The sequence below is a fragment of the Pocillopora damicornis genome, chromosome 8 (assembly GCF_964200805.1).
Source record: "Pocillopora damicornis chromosome 8, jaPocDami1.2, whole genome shotgun sequence".
Lineage (NCBI taxonomy): Eukaryota > Metazoa > Cnidaria > Anthozoa > Scleractinia > Pocilloporidae > Pocillopora > Pocillopora damicornis.
In genome coordinates, this window is record NC_142677.1 from 17,619,004 (window position 1) to 17,640,418 (window position 21,415).

General features: G+C 38.2%; 1 protein-coding gene across 5 annotated transcripts; it reads left to right on the forward strand.

Annotated features, from left to right (window-relative positions):
* The first annotated feature begins 101 nt into the window (after positions 1–101).
* On the forward strand, positions 102–16,723 carry LOC149041666 (uncharacterized). 5 transcript variants are annotated; one of them, XM_089213834.1, is made up of 7 exons: positions 102–244; positions 779–936; positions 1,859–1,939; positions 3,494–3,577; positions 4,340–4,436; positions 15,747–15,980; positions 16,551–16,723. In XM_089213834.1, exons 2-5 carry the CDS (start codon positions 905–907, stop codon positions 4,350–4,352), a joined length of 210 nt encoding a protein of 69 aa, XP_089069960.1. In that variant the 5' UTR covers positions 102–244; positions 779–904; the 3' UTR covers positions 4,353–4,436; positions 15,747–15,980; positions 16,551–16,723. The 5 variants fall into 5 exon arrangements, with proteins under 5 accessions (XP_089069960.1, XP_089069959.1, XP_089069957.1 ...); XM_089213833.1 differs by lacking the exon at positions 4,340–4,436 and adding an exon at positions 11,070–11,265; XM_089213831.1 differs by lacking the exons at positions 102–244; positions 779–936; positions 1,859–1,939; positions 3,494–3,577; positions 4,340–4,436 and adding exons at positions 11,278–11,527; positions 11,621–14,985.
* The last annotated feature ends 4,692 nt before the right edge of the window (positions 16,724–21,415 follow it).

Sequence of the window (21,415 nt, forward strand, 5' to 3'; positions counted from 1 at the left end):
TATTGCTGTAATAAACAATGGAGGTTTCGGAAAAGGCATCGGTAGCATCCGGAAAGGCACCAAGGAGAGAAATATGAGAAAATTCAGATTCCATCTTCAAAATCCGAGTGATTATCTTATTCTCCTAGTCTGGTTACAGATTCCCCACCAATCTAACTCTTTTTCAAAAATTATTTGCAAATTTTGCTCGACTACATCGCCTGACGAAGACTAGCAATAAGACAGTGGAAAAGTCGCGATCTCTGTAAGTTGATAATGACTTCTAATCATAAGACAAACGATTCAAAGTTTATTTACTGTATTATAACCACGCTTTACAAACTCGTCTATGGCAGCAACTTTCCTTTCAAAACGAAAATTGATGGAACGAAAGTTCGTTTTTCGCTTGTTTTATGAAGGTAACACCTGGAAACTCAGCTAAGAATGATGAGAAGAATGATTTTCAAGGAATTTATATTTTTCATTTCTTCATTTCTTTATTTCATGTATTTGCTTATTTCATCTGAGTTCTGCTTAGTATTTCTATTACTTTGACAATAAATTAACCCTTCGAAGTTTAATATCAAGTTCAAAATTAGCTCTTAATTGGTCCTTCAATTTTATAATATAAATGAACGACCGCGACCGAAGAGCCATTCGGTACTTTCCGTCCGCCTTTCAAAGTCAGAAAATTCATTTGAATTACAAATATTTTTTGAAAGTTAATATTCATATTTGCGATTAGTTCTGCACGTGGAAAGAACGTGAGAAGTTCAAGAAATTTCAACTTCTTTTGCAGCCTTTCTCGGGCCACAAAACACATCGCTTTCACGTTACAGCCTTAGATTTCGTCCGCTCTGTCAAGTCCAGCTTGTGTTTCGTCGAAGTTGCCGATAAGGTGGCCGAAATTCGACGTCGAGGATAAATGAATGTCATTTTGTCACGAATTTCTTCAAGGTAAATAGCTCATGCGTAATTTCATCTTTAAAGAAGTGCAGTATTCGCGTCTCTGGCCGTTGCCCTCGTTCAAGTCGGAGCTTTGGATACAAAAAGGAAAATCCAGCCATGCCCAGCCGCCCGGACAGATCTATATGTACCACCTGATTTACGGGCAACTGTGAGAAATTTTTAGTTAATGGTTAGTTTGTTGATAGCTGAATAGTAATTTATCTCTTCATTTCTATACTCGTTTTTTATTCTACATACAGTCACTTGCGCTCACAGCATGTCAAAATTAGATTTGTCGTAAACGCGCATGTTACCTCTCTGATTCCCAACCGTGCCCGTAGAGCAAAACCGGTGATTTTGAAAACGTTTTGAAGTAGAATGTGTTTAGGAAACCAGAGTAATTTAGTCTCCCTCGAGTTAGTATAACACCAGATATCTCGCGCCTGCTTGAATCAGCCGAATCGAAAGGTCTTGGTTGAAACCTTGTGTTATGTGTTTTGGTGAGAAAATTCAACATTTACAATAACTCTCCGCCAGGTGTTTAAATAGTTACCGGTGAACTGTCAGAGAAATCTGACAAACTACTTAAGGGTGCCCCACCAGAAGAAGAAGAAGCGAGGCTCTTAGTACATGTGCCATCATACCACAGATACCGGAACATACGTTAATGGCTGTGGGAGTTATAATTAGTTTCGTGTGCGGGGAATAAATAGCCTTTATCTCAAATTGGTTTTCACTTTCTCGAAGGATGTTGAATGTAATGTTTCTTCTCTGTATTAGAATGTAAGCTTTTATTATCTCCTGATGGAGTTCTGTCGATATAGATACCGTTCTTAAGCATTCATAGTAAACTGATGTGCATACTTAAAGAATGATGTGAACGTTTTAGAAATCAATTCATTTATATCTCGAAGTTTGGTTCTCTCTTTAGGACAACATCAAGCATAGAATGTGAACTTCTCGAAATAAGAAATTCGAGGGAGGAAAGAGAAACCGGACAACTTTTAGTCTGGTTAGTAATTCAGTTAACCTCTTCCGCCCTAAAATCAGTATGCATATTCTCCAAACTGTTCCCTATACATTACCTAAGGTGTTGATGAGGAGAATTTGTTTCATAATCCAGAGCTTCTCTGGTTGACCATATCCTTTATTCTCATGACCTTAATGTGTGATTTGGGGATGATGTTGTGAGGAGAAATTAGATGCTAGTTACTCTTAGGGGTTAACGGTTTACCCTTTTACTCCCAGATCTCACTAGCAATTCTCCTTACTGTCTGCCATATTCTTGTTAACATCTCACTTTGTTATATTATTTATTGCATAATTTCATTTTATTTCTCATTATACAACTGACAATGGATGATGCTTCATCCGAAACATGTCTTGTTTTCATTAAAAAAAAATATTTGAAAAATGAACTTCAAAAGCATCGTGTGGTTGATCAAAGCGATATAAACGTCTTTACTTGTCTTCACTAGGTGCTTTTTCTACCTTTATTGATTTACTTCATCAATTTGCCTTTGTTGTACTTCATTTTTTGTCAAGTATCTCAGCAACAGTTCGCAGCCGAATTCATCAAATTATGACCTGTATGGCCCCTCAGCTGCTCGTTCCTTTTACACTCGTATTAGAGTCTGACGCGATGGGGCGCTAGGGCCGGGAAAAGATGTAAGGCGAAGCGAGAGGTGGTTTAATGAAAAACTGCTCTTTGCCCGAGTTAGGTGGGGCTGAACGAGAAATTATTTGGCTCTCTGCTAAGCCAAATAATTTCTCGTGCGGCCGCCCACACTGATGGACTAAGTGGTAGGACAATGATATTAGTTTGGAGATTTGAAATTGGATCAACTAATGTTCCCCTAATTGACACGTTTTCTTTATTCTCATCACTCGTCTTCCAGATATGATAGTAAGGAGAAGTTCTGTCTTGGTCACTAATGAGAGTTAAAGGGTTAAGCGAAGAAATTCTGCACGGTGTCAAGGCAGATTTATTTACCATGCACCTGCTTCTTATGTGATGTACATTGCGCGCCATAATTTCTTATAAAAAACAAAACGAAACAAAACAACCAAACAAAAACAATACTGGCATACAAATGTATGTACGACTGATGTGCTGTGAACGCGTAAATCTGGATTTAACGGACTGCAAGTAGAAACTAACCGGGTCGAAAGAAAAAAAAAGAAATGACATATTCCCTTGCTTTAGAACGCTTTTGGTGTGATTAATCATTTTCTTTGTTTCTTTTGATAATAAAACACCGGTGTCAAAGAGTTACGTAATGGTTATCTTACATGAAAATTCATCTAACCTATCTATTATAGCGATGTTTTAGCCTGACAAATATTCCCATAACTTCGACATATTTCTAGAGAATATCTTGAAATTGATTAAAATGGCAAGCCTAAAACTATTATTGCTAGGATTTAGCTGATAAAAAAATTATCTGCTATTTTCCTTTTTTCGTTCGCAGCCGGAAAAAACGATACATTTTTGGATATTACGAGGTACTTATTTAAAGAAAGTCATACATGTACTCTCATAACATTCTTTCTTCTTCAAGGGCAGGGTCAAGCATAGAATGAAAGCAAAAATTTGGAAATCAAGAGATACAAGGGAGGAAAATGAAGATGGAGGGAAGCATCCAATAAGGTTTGTTATTTAGTTTGTGACGACTGATTAAGTTATGTATAGTTTATAGGGCTGGTTTGCGTCCAGTAAACTGAACATTTTATTTTGCTGAAAACAAAAATATTTCGTAGTTTTCTCCATTCCCCAATCTATTCGATGTCTGTTTGAAGGAGATGACTTACAGTACTGTTTGATGAAGTGATATTACTGCAGGCAGATACTTTGTTGATGGTAAACATTGGTATCGAAGAAATTCTTTGTCATTGTCTGTAATGTTATAATTAAAAGAAACTTGCGCGTGAAATATGTTCATAGAAGAGGTGACTTAATATTGTCAATCAATCAAACATTGTCGATGATGTTAAACTTTTTCAACCTAAAATTCTGTTCGTTTTGAAGGTTTTTTGAGATCTTTTAATGTGATCTTTCAGTAAGGGGCGTCCTGAAAAGAAATTTGTCGTTATCAGTAATCGCTTTTTCGAAAACTTGAGCAGAATTTTTGATAACAGTCAAATAATTTTTTTTCCGAGAAATTGCCAAAAGTCTGGCAAGTTTTTCTGAAGATCATCGATCAACCCCCGAGCAATTATTAAGAGACGTTGCCCTTTACCGACAAGTTGCTTGAAGAATAATCCTTAATTTTTACACCACCTAAAGCTAGACTATAAGGACTCTAGTAAGACCAATAGTGCTAGTTTAAACATACTAGATGGCTTATCTGACGAAATAAAGCTAACCGTGTGTGTTTTATGTTACTGATGAATTTCTTTATTGGATTTGCAGAGTCGGAAGATGAGGATGAAAACAGGGACTCAAAGAGGATTGGAGAATTGGAATGGGAAATGCACAGAGAGATCAATGATGAAGAACTCGGCAAACTGTGAGTTGTTTGACTAACTTTACAGTACGAAATTAGAGAACGATGCCAAAATATTCATTAGTTTGACTATCCAAAATATTCTGATGATAACAGCGTTGTTACAAAAACTACAAAGGTAGAAAACAACAACCATTGTAAAGTATGTTTTCCGATGTACAGGAACAGAACTTTCAGGGAATGTTTTCTGCGCTGAATAAATTTAACGAAAAATCCTCCTAAGGTTAAAGAATGACGAATCACATTTTCCAGTGAAGAGGAAGTCCCAGCTCAACCTCGTAACTCCCATGACTGACCAAGAAAGATTTTCTCCTTACAATATCTATACAATATCAAGCAGACAAGTGATGAGAATGAAGTAAAATGTCAATTGGGAGATTATAGTCGATCAAACACCAAATTCTCCAAACTGACATCATGACAATTGGTTGGCAGACAGTACGGAGATTTACTAATCAGATCTGGGGGTGAAAAGGTCAAATTGATTGAACGGCTGTTATTCGAGAGCTAGTGAACCAGTTAAAAGGTCATTTCAAATAAAAAAAGTTCCTAGACAGATAATTAGTCCCTAAATTTTGTAAATATTGTCAAGTCAAACATTTAAGACAAGTCACTGAAAACCGTTTCAACTCAGAAAATTTACTTTCTTAACCATTCACAGAACTCTTTGGATATCAGGTAGTCTCAGATCGACTGGGTTAATGTAGTTCTCTCTTAAGATAAAGTCTTTTAAGTGAGAGATCACATAGTTACAAAACGAACATATTTAATATTCTTTGAAGAGCTTTTAACAGATAATGAAAACTACCAAAAGATTTACCAACTTCAAATATCAACTCCCTATTGCTATGATTGGTTTTTTTAATATGTGGTGAACATAAGTTATTTTCATATTACTTGAACTCAATAACACTCAACCGTGATGGGTAAGCTAAATATTAATAAACAAATGGCTGTGACAAATGAATTTTAACGCCGTATGGTTCCCAAGCGTAAACATTGTTGGTATGCACAAAATAGTTACCGTGATTTTTTTTCTTTGTTGCCGAAGATCATTCCCGTTGTCACAACTCTAATATTAAAAAATTAATTAAAAGTTATACTCCTTCCCATTATCGAAGAGAATTTTTTCGGCTTGTGAGCTAATTCCGAGAATCATGATGGTTTTCGTAATTTGTTTACTGCGTTGATTGAATCAAGTTGAAGGCACGTGACTGGACGTGTGACTAAGAGAAATCATTCGCTTGGGATTCGTAGTGTTCTCGAAAGCAATGAGTTGTTGACAACAACATTATTTCTCATTTTTGGTATTGTTTACCATCCCTTAAAAATAGCTCCGGCCATCCGATGGAATATGCTTTTACACAAATGTTTTGGCCGTTACCGGCTATACGTTATGGCGATTCATGAATATCTTACGCGATCGTCGCAATTCGTCCGGCACTGGGTAACATATTTTGTGCTTCGACATGCCACAAACATCATTAAAAGTAAACTCTCCACATGGAAAAAGTAATTTTAGCATCTGCTTTAAATCCTTGCAACTCGTTCGCGGCCAAATGTTTCAACTTTGTTTTTTCTGATTAGGAAGTTGATAATTATAAACATCGATACGAGCTTCGGTTTTTACTTCAAGAATGAGAGTACATTGACTGAGTAATGATTGCTCTAGCTTTACGTTCATTTAACATGCCTGCTGCACACGAGGTCACACGCTAGTGTGCTGTGTCCGCTCGCACGCTAGCTTTTGTATTCGAAGGTTAACACGCTTTGCGTGTTTGCCTGCTCGTGCTTCATTTTTCAACAGTACACGCTGTATTGGTTGTAGGGTTTTATATGAAACAAAAGCATATGCACATTTAAGTGTGCTCTAGCGTACTCAGCAAGCGTGTTCGAGCCAGTTTCTTTTTTTAAGTAGAAGTGTGTTGTGAGAATGCTATTATCTTTGTCCCTATACTCGTATGGAGGGTCATTTCATCGAAGGTATCCATTGTCGCATACAACTTCTCTCTTCCTAGAAACACTTTTGTGAGCGTATCACAGTACAAAAAAGAGAAGCGAGTCAAGTAAGATTGTGAACTATATCCTGAAAATTCTACAAAGCAGTAACTATCGTTTTACGCTTATCATATTGATGAATGTAACTTGGACTTCATAGAGATAAGCCATTTTTTAATTGCACCCATGTTGCCGATTATAACGTTTTGAAAGAGAGATTTTCAGTTGGTTTTCAGTTGAGAGACATACTTTCCACAAACATCACCATACGTGTCTCTGCCAGCAATCTGCGTCGAAACAGAACATTTAGAATGAGTAAGATTGTCGACCGTTGCTTTAGAATTCTGCAATATTTTCATTAAATATCGGATGAATTTAATCGTTGCGAGCTTTTCAAAAGGAGTTTTCACTTGAGAGATTGCAAGATGTTTCTTTTGGCACTTAAGCCGTTTACTAGCAAAAACAGGAGATTTACGCGTCGACACTTGTGCAGCAAAATCAAGGCCATTCTTGGTTCTTACATTCAAATGAAACGATTTGAAGAGGGAATCTGTTAGTACAGGTTAATAGGATTTTATTGTGTTTTAGTTTATTTTTGTTTTTATCCGAAGAGTTTTTGCGGTTTTTTTAGAGAAAGTACTTAGCTTATGAAAGCGGATTTTTCTAACCAACAAATGCAAACACGTCCTCCTCTAACAATGGATATGATACTTACACTGTAGGATCATACTTGTTACATTAAACTGTTGCTAAGAAAAATTAAGTCTAAATAGTTTAAAGAGGCCGGGAATGCAAAACAACAGACTGAGTCGAAAAAGCAGAACAATACCTTTGAGCTCTAAAGACAAATTTTACAGTTTTTATGCATTGAGAATGTAACTTTTCATTCCAAGGCAGCCACTGTTTCGAGTAATGCATTTTTCATCAAAGGAAATAAAAAACGTTGCAGCAAGGCATAAGTGCACTGCGAAATAAAGCGAAGGATTGTAATCGACATCCAATATTTTTTTAGGATTTTTTGCGAACAAGACTCATTTCCTTCAATATTTTTCCTACATATAGAAGAATTTTGTTAAATTACTAATGCGTTCCTATAAATCTCTAAGGTCCCGAAGTGCACAAGCTTTCCACCCCTAATGATGGGCGTAAAGTATTTACCTCATTTATCTTTGTATGTTACAGCAATTGAGAGAAGAATTGTAGTGTTGAGAACCATTTCTTTAAATTTGGTGTCGAAAGGGGTACGGTGTCTAGCTTTGCAACAGAAGTGGCCAGTGATAAAATCCGAAAAGTCGCGAATTGTGACGAATAGTGAAAATAAATGAATTTATAATGAAATAAAAATATTTATTGCCCTATTTCATAGATTTATTGGATTCAAATGTGTGTATATAACGATTATATGACAAAAAAGATATAGGGTAACATATGGACTAGATCATTGGACCCTTGGACCATTTTTTGGAGCATTTCTTGGAGCATTTTCTGGACTATTTTTGGACCATTTTATGGGGGGGGGGGGGAGGCAGACTATTAGTACTTTAACTTTTTGTCATGTGAATGCGAAACTGGCACCTAAACACTGGACTATAATTGTTATAGAAAATATCGCCAACTCCTGTTTTCGATCCTCCTCTGTGAAGTCATGCGTGTGCCTGTTTACTCGACTTGTGCCAGTGCTAAATGATACTCACAGGTTAGTATGAATCATATTTCAGTTGCCTCACGTTTTCCTTTTTGTATGTGCCAAAAAAAGCGAGGAAAAAGCGCGATGGTTTTATAAGTGGTTTCACATCATGGAGTGTAATCCAGCTGTCAATGAAACTCTCTTGACTTATCCAAGCTCCAGATAATAAAATTTCCCGGGAAGAATCGGTCACATTTACTGACTTCTACGTTTTGTCGACGGAAAATATCGGCAAACAACAGTAGCCACCATAGTTCTACTTCGCAGGTTTCGTTGGTTTTTGGGCAAGAAGTGATTAGTAGCGGCCCAGGCAAATTGGAAAACAAACCTTGGGGAGTCGCGAGGAATCCCGGTGTCGGTGATTAACTCGTTTTTTTGCGAATCAGATAAGTAGTACCTCTGTTTTATTTATTTCAGAATGATAGCATACATGTTTGAAACACAATTTGTATGTTACCCTATGCCTTTTTTGTCAAAAAATCAGTATGTATACACATTTGAATCCAATAAATCTACAAAACAGGGCAATGAATATTTTTATTTCATTATCAATTCATTTATTTTTACTAATCACCACTATTCGCCACTATTCGTCACTATTCGTCACTATTCGCGACTTTTCGCACTATTCGGTCGCTATTCGGGTTTTTTCACTAGCCAACAGAAGTTCGTTTGAGTGAGATAACGATGTGTTTGTTTTCGGATTATACATTTTTACCCCCAAAGAATTTACCAATATGGGTCAATAGAATTTCTTAATTTCTGAGCAGAGCCTTCGTTCTTTGTACGAGAAAAAATTTTTCTCTATGAAAGGGGCTTTTTGTGATCAAGAAGGACAGGTTTTTAACTCAAACACGGAATTTCTAAACATGGCTGGTAAGTGTCATTTGAAATTTTAAATTTTTAACTAGCTGTAGCTTAAAACCGTTGTCAAACAAATGTATCCATAAATCAGAAAACATTTTAAACGAGGGTCAAGATTAGAACCAAAAAACTCCTGTTACAGAATGTTTAGTTTGTTGCGTTTGTGTTTGTTTTCTATGGCGAGATCTATGTTAGTGTTAAAAATTGAACTGTAACCAGGATATGACATAGTGAAAAAGGTAAAAAACGTTCTCTGGTTAAAAATGTTTTAAAATATGAGCTTTCGGCTATTATACTATAGCCTTTAACGACTGTAAAAAATATAAGCGCGTGAATGGAAATATATACAGGGGAGGGTGTGAAAAAATTCAAAACTAAAAAATACAATAGGAGTGTGAAAAGCTAAAAAATGGACAATAGAACAAAATCAAATTACAGTAAGATAGAATATTGTCTTGGTAACGGTTTAGAGTTATTGTCTGCGCCGACAGTTTTTGCGGTATGCCAAGACTCTAGTGTTTTTCGAACGCGGTAATTGCCTTTGTCTATCACGGTAGCGCCCTCAAAGTCAATCGCGTGATTGTTTTTCCACGCATGGTTGGCAATGTTCGAGCCACTCGTATAGTTTTTAAGATTTCGTTGATGTTCCTTTCTTCGGGTTTTAAAGCATCTGCCAGTTTCTCCTACATAACTCCAACAGCAGTCAGAGCACGGAATTTTGTAGACAACATTGCATTGTAGATCTAAGGGCTGCCTGAACTTAGGTGATGGAAATTCTTGTTGCAGGGTTTTAGCTGGTTTGCTAACCACACAAATGTCATTTTTACGAAGTAATCTGGTAAGGGGCTCAGTCAGGCCGCTGATGTAGGGAAGATAAGCAAAACCCAGAGATGTTCCCATGACATTCCACTCCTTCGTACCAAGTGCGTCGTCGCTTTCGTTTAGCCTTCTGCTTGCCAGGTGATGATTTGTAGGACGTTGTCACGTTCTCTTTGCAAACTGCTGTCTTCACAGCGCAGAGGCGATTTTCCAGGTAAATGTTCTCCATCAAAGCATGAAGTATATTATCACCTTCCTGAAGTGACTGCCTGTTTAAAGACTCGATAGGATTGGTAGTGCTTGGTCCCTGTTCCCAATCCTTGTAGTCCATTTCCTTAAAAGCCCTTGTAAACATGGTCAGGTGATTTACACGGAACCACCATTTACTCCAATGCTCTAGCTTCGTCCAGTTTTTGTTGTGGATGGTGTCAAATTCCGAGACCAACAAATTGCCTTCCTTCTTGTAATTGTCTGGTGCCAGAGAGCGCATCGAAAAGCAACAAAACATTTCTTTTTCGCACTCGTCTTCGATTTTGCTTGCTAGGGCTTTTAATATGCGAACTTCAGTGTCATTCATGCAAACAGGCCTGCAGGCTCTTTTAACTGATCGCTGCCAGTGAACCTTGCATCTCCTGGTCACTTTCCGGGAAAGTTCTTCACCCAGACACTGTTGAATTCCTTTGTATTGTCCATCATCAAAGTCAACCAAGATAGATTTCAAATTCTTGCCATTTGCGTAGCGGGCATGATCAAACGTTACTTTTTTTAAAATCGTGGCGATGGACTTAGAGTAACTCTCACTGTCTTGCCTACTACATATAACTCTTGCTACTGCATTATACACGCACGTTTCGTCGTTAAAAGAAACAACGTTTAGGAGGAATGGGAAGAAGTCATTACCAGTAGAAGTAACGTCCATGAATAAATCCTCTGTTGTACTCAACAGGGCAGATTGAAATGGAGCCATGAAGAAGGCATACTTTCTGCAAGAAGTAAAGAGGTACTCGCTCCCTTTCATCTGATATTGACCCATCATCTGGTTGACTTATTCAATCATCATACAACTGGTTACTTTTCACTTTTTTCCGAATTTTATCGAATCGGAGCACCTCGTCGAGTGGGCGTAGCTCTCTGTAAACAGACGTCCATTTGCCAAGGGCTATCTTCCTCTCTTTTTAAACGCAGTCGGCATTTGCTGCAGGCGAACTAGCTTCGGCTGGGACGTAACCAATTCCAAGGCCCTTCACACTGTCTTTTGTTTTTTTTAGCTGTCATCGGAAACAACTCTTTGGATGTCTTCTTTCACTCTGCTTGATATGCTGTGTGGAGCTGGTTTGTTGTGATTGTGTCGAGTTCCCGGTACTAAGACCAACCATCGCCTTCCATCGTCATTGCAGGGCCATATGTAGACCAAATGCAAACTACATGGTGTAGATGAAAGAAGAGATTAATTTTCCCAGTGACGTAAGCATCGAATTATCTTTTGTCTTTTAGAGACCACATACTCACAGTGAGGGCCAGCACAAGTTTCCACGCCTTCACAAGGCCCCCGTCTCACGTACAAGGATGTCTTCTTACCTTCTACAATTATGTTGTGCTTCGTTGTTTGCGAGCCTCTTATTGGCAGTTGGTTGTCATCCCAGATAAAACGTGGCCGAGTATTGGCTTCAAAAGGCAACCTGCGCCAATCTCTTAAGTTAGCCAATGGTTTCTGTGAGGACTGTAGGTCAGTCTCGAATCCGGGAAATTCGTATTGATCTTTGTCTGTCAGCTTGTGCCAAGTATCAGAATGTTTCAAAACTTCCTTTAACTTTGGTAGGTGATGGTGTGCACGTCCACTCCTTTTCTTGTAAGTTTGGTTTGTCCAATACACCCAAACTGAGTCCGATGGACCAAGGTCATGAACAACCAGACTTGCCGGAAGTCAGTTCGCGAGAGACTTAGTAAATATACACCAAAGTATAGAGTTGCGGACTGGGTGGAAATACATGTCGGTAAACGGCCGGACTCCATCAAATCCGATGGAGACGGGTTGCCGTGGCAAGAGTATATCGAACTCGCCGCGTGTTAGTTCGCTAGATACTTAGAAAACATACAGCAAAGTAGAGTAGTGAAAGGGGTGAAAAATGTCAGTAACGGACTCCGTCGGATCCAATGGAGACGGATTGCCGTGGCAAGAGTCCATCGGACTCGCCGCAGTCAATTCGCGATAGTCTTAGAAAATATACAGCAAGGTAGAGTAGTGAAAGGGGTGGAAAATGTCGGCAAACGGACTCCGTCGGATCCGATAGAGACGGGTCGCTGTGGAAAGAGACCATCGGACATCGCCGCGTGTCAGTTCGCGTGACACTTAGAAATATATAACAATGTTGAGTATAGTGAAAGGGATGGAAAATGTCGGCAAATGGCCTCCTTCGGATCCGATGGAGACGGGTTGCCCTGGCAGCATCTGCTCACTTTAAAAAAAAAAGTCCAACACTTTTAGGTTTAACAATCGATAGTTCACTCTCATTTGATTGTCATGTTGAAAATCTTTGCAATAAGCTTGCCTCGCGCATAGGTCTTTTGAGTATAATCAGGCCCTTTCTTTCACTTAAACAGCGACTGTTGCTCAACAATGTCATTATTTGCCTAGTAATGAGCTATGCTGACGTCATTTGGTCATCATGTGACAAGGAACCACTTTACAGAGTCTTGAAATTATAGAAACGTGCATCTAGAATCATTTCATATTCCGACCACCTAACACCCTCTCTGACACTTTCTATAAGCTGGGATGGATACCTTTTTATGAACAGTAAAATTAACAAATGTTTTATTTTTTAGAAGCGCGTAAATGGCTCTCTTCCGAACTATCTCAATGAACACTTGACGATTAACAATACACAACATAACAGAAGCACGCGGTATGCTAGCTATAATTCTATCTGTCCTTATTATAAGCGTGACACTGAAGGAGGCCGTTCTTTTGCTGTATCAGCAACAAGACTTTGGAATAATGTGCCGCTAAATATCAGAAAGATAGACACTTAGATAATATTATGGCAACGTCGAGGATGTAGAGGGGCTGTAAAAAGAACGACTTTTTCATGTTTAACGCGCTTGTTTCGCCTCATGGCGTTAAGAACGAGGTATATTTCATTGTAGCGCGCTTGTTTCGCCTCATGGCTCAAAGAACGACGTAAATTTCATGTGTAGCGGCGTTTGGCTTAAAGAACGACGAATGTTACATGTGTAGCGCGCTTGTTTCGCCTCATGGCTCTAAGAACGATTTATATTTCTTTGTAGCGCGCTTTTCCCCCCTCATGGCTTAAAGAACGACGTATATTTCATGTGTAGCGTTTGCCTCGCTTCATGGCTTAAAGAACGACGAATGTTACATGTGTAATGCGCTTGTTTTGCCTCATGGCTTAAGACGACGTATATTCCATTGTAGCGCGCTTGATTCGCCTCATGGCCTTAAGAACGACGTATATTTCATTGTAGCGCTTGTTTCGCCTCATGGCCCAAAAAACGACGTTTATTTCATGTGTAGCGTTTTTCTCGCCTCATGGCTTAAAGAATGACGGATGTTACAAGTGTAGCGCGCTTGTTTCGCCTTATGGCTCTAAGAACGACCAATGTTACATATGTAGCGCGCTTTTTTCGCGTCATGGCTTTAAGAATGACGTACATTTCAAGTGTAGCGCCCTTGTCTCGCCTCATACACCGTATTCATAAATGGCCGCCGCGCGGAACGGTCTGGAATCTAGCGCATGAAATCGAGGTCGGAAAGGCTAGATTAATGGTACTTAGAGAGCGACTAGACGTGGAGAGCTACTTAGATGCGCTGTTAGATAGGAAAAAGTCCCATAATTTCCAGTTTTTTTTTATATTTCTCGGAAAAAGGTCAGAAAATCCAGAGGCAGTTTCAAGTACTTGACTGGCAGTGTTAAGCAGCCCTCAAGATGCCAACGCATTGCTGCGTGCCGCTATGTACAAGGAAAGGATATCGCGACGAAGAAACCGGAGAGAAAGTTTCTTACTTCAAATTTCCCACCGAAGAAAGGTTAAAAAAGTTGTGGATCTATGCTATTCGGAGAGATGAAGGAAAAAATTTCCAGGTTTCAAATAATACCAAAGTTTGTTCGCGGCACTTCAAATCTGACGATTTAAAGAAGAGTTTAAATGGCGTGGTTTCCTTGAAAAATGGAGCTGTTCCTTCAGTTTTCGCTTGGAAACGAAGCTCACCTCGCAAGCGACCGCCTCCAACGCCTCGTATCTCCAGTACGGCCGCCTCTGTGTCTCAAAACTTAAACGAAAATATTAGTGAACTTGTGGAGTCTGCCTGTTCGAGCGAAAGTTTGGAGACATCGGAATGCTCATCCAACTCACACCTTGCACCGGAAATGGAAGCACAGCAAACAGCGACAAAATTTGATTTGCAGTCCAAAGAAAATCTGGAAATTGCTAGACTCGAGAAACTTTTAGCCGATACTATCGAAATTAAAGAAACGTTAGAGAGCGAGGTGTTATCTCTGAAGGCAAACATTGCTCTTGTCGAGCAAAAATGTGAGCAACTCGAGAAGCACGTGTTTTCATTTGACAACGTCAAAACAGATGACTCTTTGTTGACATTTTATACTGGGTTTCCAAATGTCCAAACAATGATGGCTCTGTATGAATATTTGGATCCTGGTGTAAATGGCATGAATATAAAATACTGGCTTTCTGGCCAAGATAATTCACAAAAGGCTGCTGCTGGTAATTCAGTCAAGCAAGGAAGGCCTAGGACTTTAACACCATCTGATGAATTTTTTCTGGTGATGTGCAGACTGAGGCAAGGATTTGCTGAAATGCATCTTGCACACTTGTTTAAAATTTCTCAGTCGACTGTAAGTAGAATATTTATTTCATGGATTAATTTCATGTACTTAAAACTTGGCCAGATAAATATCTGGCCATCCAGGAAAGTGGTGGAGTCGGGGGAGTTCGATCGACTCTTGCCAGGACGAAATGTCTCCATCGGATCCGATCGAGTCTGTTTGCCAACATCTTCATTCCCCCTCGCTCATGTTGACCTCTTACTTTCGGTACCACCAGTCAAGCGCTATACGCCCATTTCCGGTTCCGGTCGCAATAGGACTCAATCCGCCTGCTGCTGAAGGTAACCCGACTCAGGTCAGATGTATTGGACATGTGTGAGTAAGTTTTGGCGGCTTTCTCTTTTTTTTTCCTCGTTAAAAGGATCGACCGCAGAATCGAGAACAAGGTCGTTGCGCGGACGGCGCAAAAATTCCTTACCTTTCTCGGAAACTATATATTGTCTCCACACCCTGTTAAACGAGTCGCATCTAGTTATGTTGAAGTTGATGTCTACATACTCTAGATTTACTGACTTTCGTAACACTTTTGACCACCAATCATCGGAACATTTCAGCCTCATTAGCTCCGAACCGGTAGAATAGGTACGAGACTTTTCTAGAAGCGTCTGCATTTCTGGTATCGAGAATTTATCTCTTTAACTTCCTTTAATCATACGATTAACTCTTCCTCTCTCACACCATTCTGATATTTTATCAGTTTTCCAAAGTAACTCGCATCAATTAAAACCGTAAGTCTGTCAAGTTTTCTAATTTGTACAAGGTTTATCAAAGCACCACTATGAAAAGTTTGAGTCATTCAAGCTTTCATTATACATTTAAAGTTTAAGAGATTCCACTGTTTTCAATTACAACTAGTTTTTCCATGTGTTCGCTGGAAGTGTCCCTTCAGTTTTATAAAAAAACTTTTTTTGTTTTTTGTATTTCTCTAGTTAAGTTTAATTATTTACATCTCCTAGAATCATGATGTGTCAGTCTTAGCGTGCTATTCCTTGAAAGTCGAAAAAGGTCGGACAGTGTAAAATTATATAGTTGGTAAAAAATATTGGATGTACGTTGAATTATTTGGATTCTGCCCTTCAGACGGCTGAAATCCATGATGCCATGGAGTTGCTCCGTATTGAAGTAGAGAGAGGAAAGAAGACCCAAGAGACGAAGATAGAGAGAGGCGGAGAAGAGAAAGGGAGAGAAGCAGACAGGAGGACAGAGACAGGTTAAGGCAAGAGAGGAGGGTCGAGGAGGAACGGCGCGGAGAGACAACTGTCCAACCGCGTCAACCCTTACGGCAACCTCCACGTCAACCTCCACGTCGTCCCGGTAAGTAATCTAAACTGCTTCCTACCGTTGGATACATTTTTAACCGTTTAATTTGGTTTTCCCAAGTCTTATTCGCCTATTTTTCAAACTTAAAATACATGATATAGCATGGCGCATTAACATACGAAACATCCCTTCGAGTGTTGAATATGTCTCGGGAGTGCGAGCAGTGATCGAGAGAAATATTGTTTTTCCCTAAATTAAAATTAATTACACGCAAACGGACAAACAGAAAGGAAACGTAAAGGGAACACCGAAGCATTTCATTTGCGTACGAATTACTTTGTAACCAGAGCGTTGGCATTCATATGTAAAAATAACATGTTACACATGTCACATTTTTGCGGGAGGTCTTCCAGTAATTCACTCCTATTTGTTTAATGAAAAGGACATGGCCGCATGGAAATACAAGTGACCCTCTCTTAATGAAATGGCAATCCACTTTAATTTCGTTGCAAAAGACACAACTGATATTCAATCGTAGAGACTATGTAATTTTCATGATTTCGCGCGAAGGGTCACGTGGTTTTTACAGCTATTGTTATAACAAAAGTCTTTATTTCCTTGCAGAGAAATGTTACAACTGTGGAGCCGTTGGCCATATTCGGGCTCAATACCGAATACCCAGCCGTCGGGATAGAATAGAATACAAAAGGGACAGTGACGTGGTAATATTCATTACCACTTTCACGGCACTGTCCAAAACTTAAAACTTCTTAATAAAGAGTGTTTTAAATGTGAAATGTCGGATAGTGCATCATTTCTAAATTCACATGGCAAGGGATAATGTGGGTAATGACTGGTCTTGAAATTGTGAACTGGAACGATAACACATCCTAACACATCCACACATACACACCCACGCTCACACAAAAAAAAGCAAGACAAGACATTCGAATTCAAACTAGACTGTGATAAATTTCTTAGTTTATCGTAGGAGCACATATACCACTCTACAGTGATAAAATTGTTATAAACGCTATGCCCGTAGAAGCTATCCATACCTTGTCACTTTTCAGGCTTGGCTAAAAATTTGTCGCGCCACTTACTAAAGTGGCCTTGCTAAAACATAATAGAAAAAAAGAATAAACACTCCCGCTACTTACATACTGTAAAATTGTACTCCTGTTAATAAACTAACGGCGTAATTTCTTCCAGTCGGTGATGTTTACATGTAAGATTTTATGGATTTTAAAATACGGTCGGTGATATATGTAATGCAAATTTTACGGCAGTAAAGGGTAACCCTATCAACCGGGGTGACAATTTGCCATGTAAACGTCTAAAGGTAGGGGAACCCGCCAGCCGGGGTCGCATTCATGGCAAAAAGCTCAAAAGCTAAACATGTATGTTTTAAAACTTTGTACATTTCCCAGCCGTCTCATGGTAGAAATCACCAGAAACCGGAACGGACACACAGGGAGCGCAAAATGTTCAAATTTCGGAATATTTAGCGTTGTAAATCGACCATATTTCGTTTCCCAAACTATTCCTTATAACGTAGAAGTCTACGATTCCTCGCGTAACACAACGCGTGACGCTTTCATGAATAACTACATACATGTCCGAGAATTAATCTTTCGTCTTTCTCGAGATGTGAGCTTGGGACGCCTCTGCTCAAACTCCCTAATTGCAAGCGCAACAACAATCTCAAGAAACCTCACCCCAGCACCCCGGGGTTGTAAGATTGCATGTAAACGCGTTTTATTTTTCGACACCTCCACGTAAACAGGCCCTCAAAGGGTTAATTAAACTAATACATGCTGGTATGACGTGTTTAACAAGGGAGAAATGTTTTGGTACAGCATGTACTTTGTGCCCAGTCTGCAGCCTGTAGTCTCAATTTTGGTCTTAACAAATCATCAATTGATTTTTCACGGAATTTGAAATTTTCAAGCACTACGCGCCCCTGCAAAAACAATCCTATTTTATTTATATTTTATGTCTATTTTAATGCCATCACATTTAGACTATTTTATTCTCTCAAACTTATATTTTATTCCTATTTAACTGATGGGGAAAATAGAGCCACTATTTTAATTGTGTTTTACCTTTACTTTAAACCTATTTTAAAACAAGATTGAACAAGGTGGTGTATGTTGTTTCTAGTTTCTCAAAACAAATGGAAAAATAACCAACAAAACAGACTATTTTAATCCTATTTTCATTTCTTACATCAGTAAACCAGTGATAAAATAGGCTGTTTTATTTATATTTTCAGCTGATAGGACATGCTATGGCCATTTCCTTTGGAAAATATGAAAAAAAAGGCCATTACAATCCTATTTTATCAAAGAAAATGTTGAATAATTACAAAATGGGTTTAAAATAGACTGTTTTATTTCTATTTTTTGAGGTGGATTCCATTTCATTGCAAAATATGTATTAAATAGTCTATTTTGATTCTATTTTCTCCTAAGTATCCTGGACCCACAATGATTAAAACAGCAACTAGACGTGTGGTGTAATAACCTGTCATATTTTATTCCTATTTTATTCGTGAATTCAAGCTTGACTAACAATGTATTGTTGTTCTATATTACAAAATATAAATTTAAGGCAGCTGTTTTGTACTTGCACCAATCATATCTTCACTAGATACACTGGAATTTAAAAGCCACAGTTTCTGTGTTAGCAAGATAAATTGAAAACGTCAGACCGACGTTTTTCATCTGCGTTGTTGTAGCTTTCAAGTTTTCGATTGAGTTTCTTTCTTTGCCAAAGAGTTGAACGCCAAGGCTTACCTTTAGCATCGAATCTCCACTTTTTACTGCCCGGATCGTCGCTTGGGTCATGTTTAACTGAAACTGATCAATAAATCGATCAGCACAGCAACCGAGCTTGCTCAGAGTGGGTTTTGAGTCTGTTTCCTCGACAACTTTCGGCCAGTGAGAGTGAGCTCACATCATTATTTATATCATCGTCTGAACATGGATCCAAGGTATCCATCGTCCAAAAGCAGACAACCAGTCAGAGAAGTCAGAATGAAGTTGTGCGCTTCTCTTGAAACTGCAATCTGGCAAGCCAGCGGATTCTCTTTGCTAAGCAACGACTATTCTTAAAACATCCACGTGATCATGCCCGTGATCGAAAACAAAGAAGACTCCATTTGGCGCCTGTCTTTGAATGAACTTTTCAACGGTTGATCGCTCGTGCGTCAAGTTATTTCTTTTCTCAACTGTTTTGTTTAATATAACATTTATAAAGATGGGTTTTATTGTGGTTCATTGGGAAAACGAGAACAGCGTGAATGTTGTAAATGAAAAGAAAGTCGTTGGCGCCGTGGAATTAAGAGATGGGACAACAGTTGACATATCGACTGGTACAAACAAAGGTCGAGTGGCCATTTTTAATACTACGATTTTGAAAGTTTGTGGTGAGTAAAAATTGCGAAAATTCTTACCAAAGAATAGGTATAACGGCTTGAATTAAGCTTACAACTCTCGGCGTAACCGAAACTCGAATAATTCTGAGAATCGAAACGGTCACTTGCATGCCGCAGTTTCTTAAGCTTACACTTTACAATGAAATAAGTATAGGAAATCGTATGAACGCGAGTGCATTTCGTGATTTATGGGCACAAGTGATGTTTTGAAAGTTCTCAAAATTGCACGAGCCGTAGGCAAGTGCAATTTTAGAACTTTCAAAACATCACAAGTGACCATAAATCACGAAATGCACGAGCAGGTTCATACGATTTTTTATTTATTATATTCTCGACAAAATTACTCCATCGCGCTACTCTGCACGCCTTACGTACTACAAAAAACACTTCAATGGGTTCCAAAATGCTCACATGTTTTATTTGAACCAATCAAAAATGTAATGTTGTGACAGGTAAATCAAGCGTGAAGTTCTTGAAAGTTTCTCAGAAAATATTACAAGCCGAACTCTGTCAGCCATTTTTTATAAGTTGGAGTTCAAATTTGGCGCTTCCCCTGGTTTCCATGGCAACTTCTCCGTATTGCACTCTATAACCTCTATTGCACTCTATAACCTATTTATGCATTCATCATTGACCAATCAGAAACGCAATATTTTGTTGAGTATATAATAATTATATATATCAGTAAGGTTTCAAGATTACTTTAGTCACGTTTGGGAACATTCTAGATTCATAATACAAACTGTGATTAAACAAACCTGATTACATAAAGAAGCCCTCCTTTGATTATTCCGCCCTTTTTTTTAGTAAAATCTATGGAAGAGATGTGTTTACTCCAATATACAGTAAAAGTCATTTGATATAACAGAGATTTCCCAATCCCAATGCACTTTGTCAAATTAAGATTCCAATGAATGCCCTTTTCCTTATAGCTATCTAAGGCCTTGTCTGAGCTCATTCATTTTTTTATGTCATGGAATCCAGATACAAAATGGAAAGGCTTATTGTAGACAACTTTGTCTGCAGTGTAGGGAAACTTTATTCAAAGTTACTGTTACAGTTACAATTAGATTTAATTCAAAAATCAATTTTATTTAACTGTAATTAATCTCTTCACTCCCAAGTGTGCTAAGTCAAAATTGGGAAGAAATCTTTGAATTTCAATGTGCAGAATCAACAAAAACAAACAGTAAAACATGAAAGTACTGCTTGACAGCTTACCTTTAATTTTTACACACGAGAGCTTTATCCAAAGAAGGTACAACCACATAAAACCAAGTCAAAGCTTGTCTCTTGGAGCAAAAGGGTTAAATATCATTTGTATCATCATCCAAAATTAAATGATTCATTTAAAGACTATGTTTTGACTGATAGTATTTCTTGCAATAAATATAATTCAAGTTATTGTATTTTATGGAAAAGAATCAACAGATTTTATTCACAATTTGTGTCAAACCAAATTTAATAATTGATTAGGCCTATTTTATATGAATAGCAGTGACTGAGGATAATGCTTACAAAGTTTTCAAGAAAAAAAAGAATTAAATTCCATCCTAATGTTGCTACATGTTGATGTTAATATACAATCAAAATTATTTTACATGTAAACCAGAGTTAAGTATGTAAATAAATTTCACTGAATACTTGAATTTTTAGTTGGGATTTTTTAATTTTCTAGTATTTATTTCATGTTAGTTGCCTAAAATTCCCAGTAATTCTTTAAAACATTCTTAGAAATTCCTGAAAATTCCTAGGATTTTTTTGGCAAGTTTTTAGATTTACAGCCTTGCAGGGAAAGTTGTTGGTGCTCCGAGTTGGAATTCCTAGGAATTCATTGAGATTCCAAGTCCTGTTGGCTATTAACTTGGAATTTCTAGGTCTTTAGAACCAGAGTTGTTACAGTTGGGAATTCCTCGGTCTTTTATTCCTATTCCTATTTATTTCCTATTTTTCAATTTTTTTTTCTATTTTATCTGACTGAACTTGTGGTCGTGATCTCTGTTTCCAAGCCGAGTCCTTTTAGGTTACAATAACCATCCTCTGTGAGGGT

Excerpts from the sequence above, each read along its gene's own strand:
- LOC149041666 (XM_089213832.1), top strand. The coding sequence starts at position 13,749 with ATGCCAACGCATTGCTGCGTGCCGCTATGTACAAGGAAAGGATATCGC.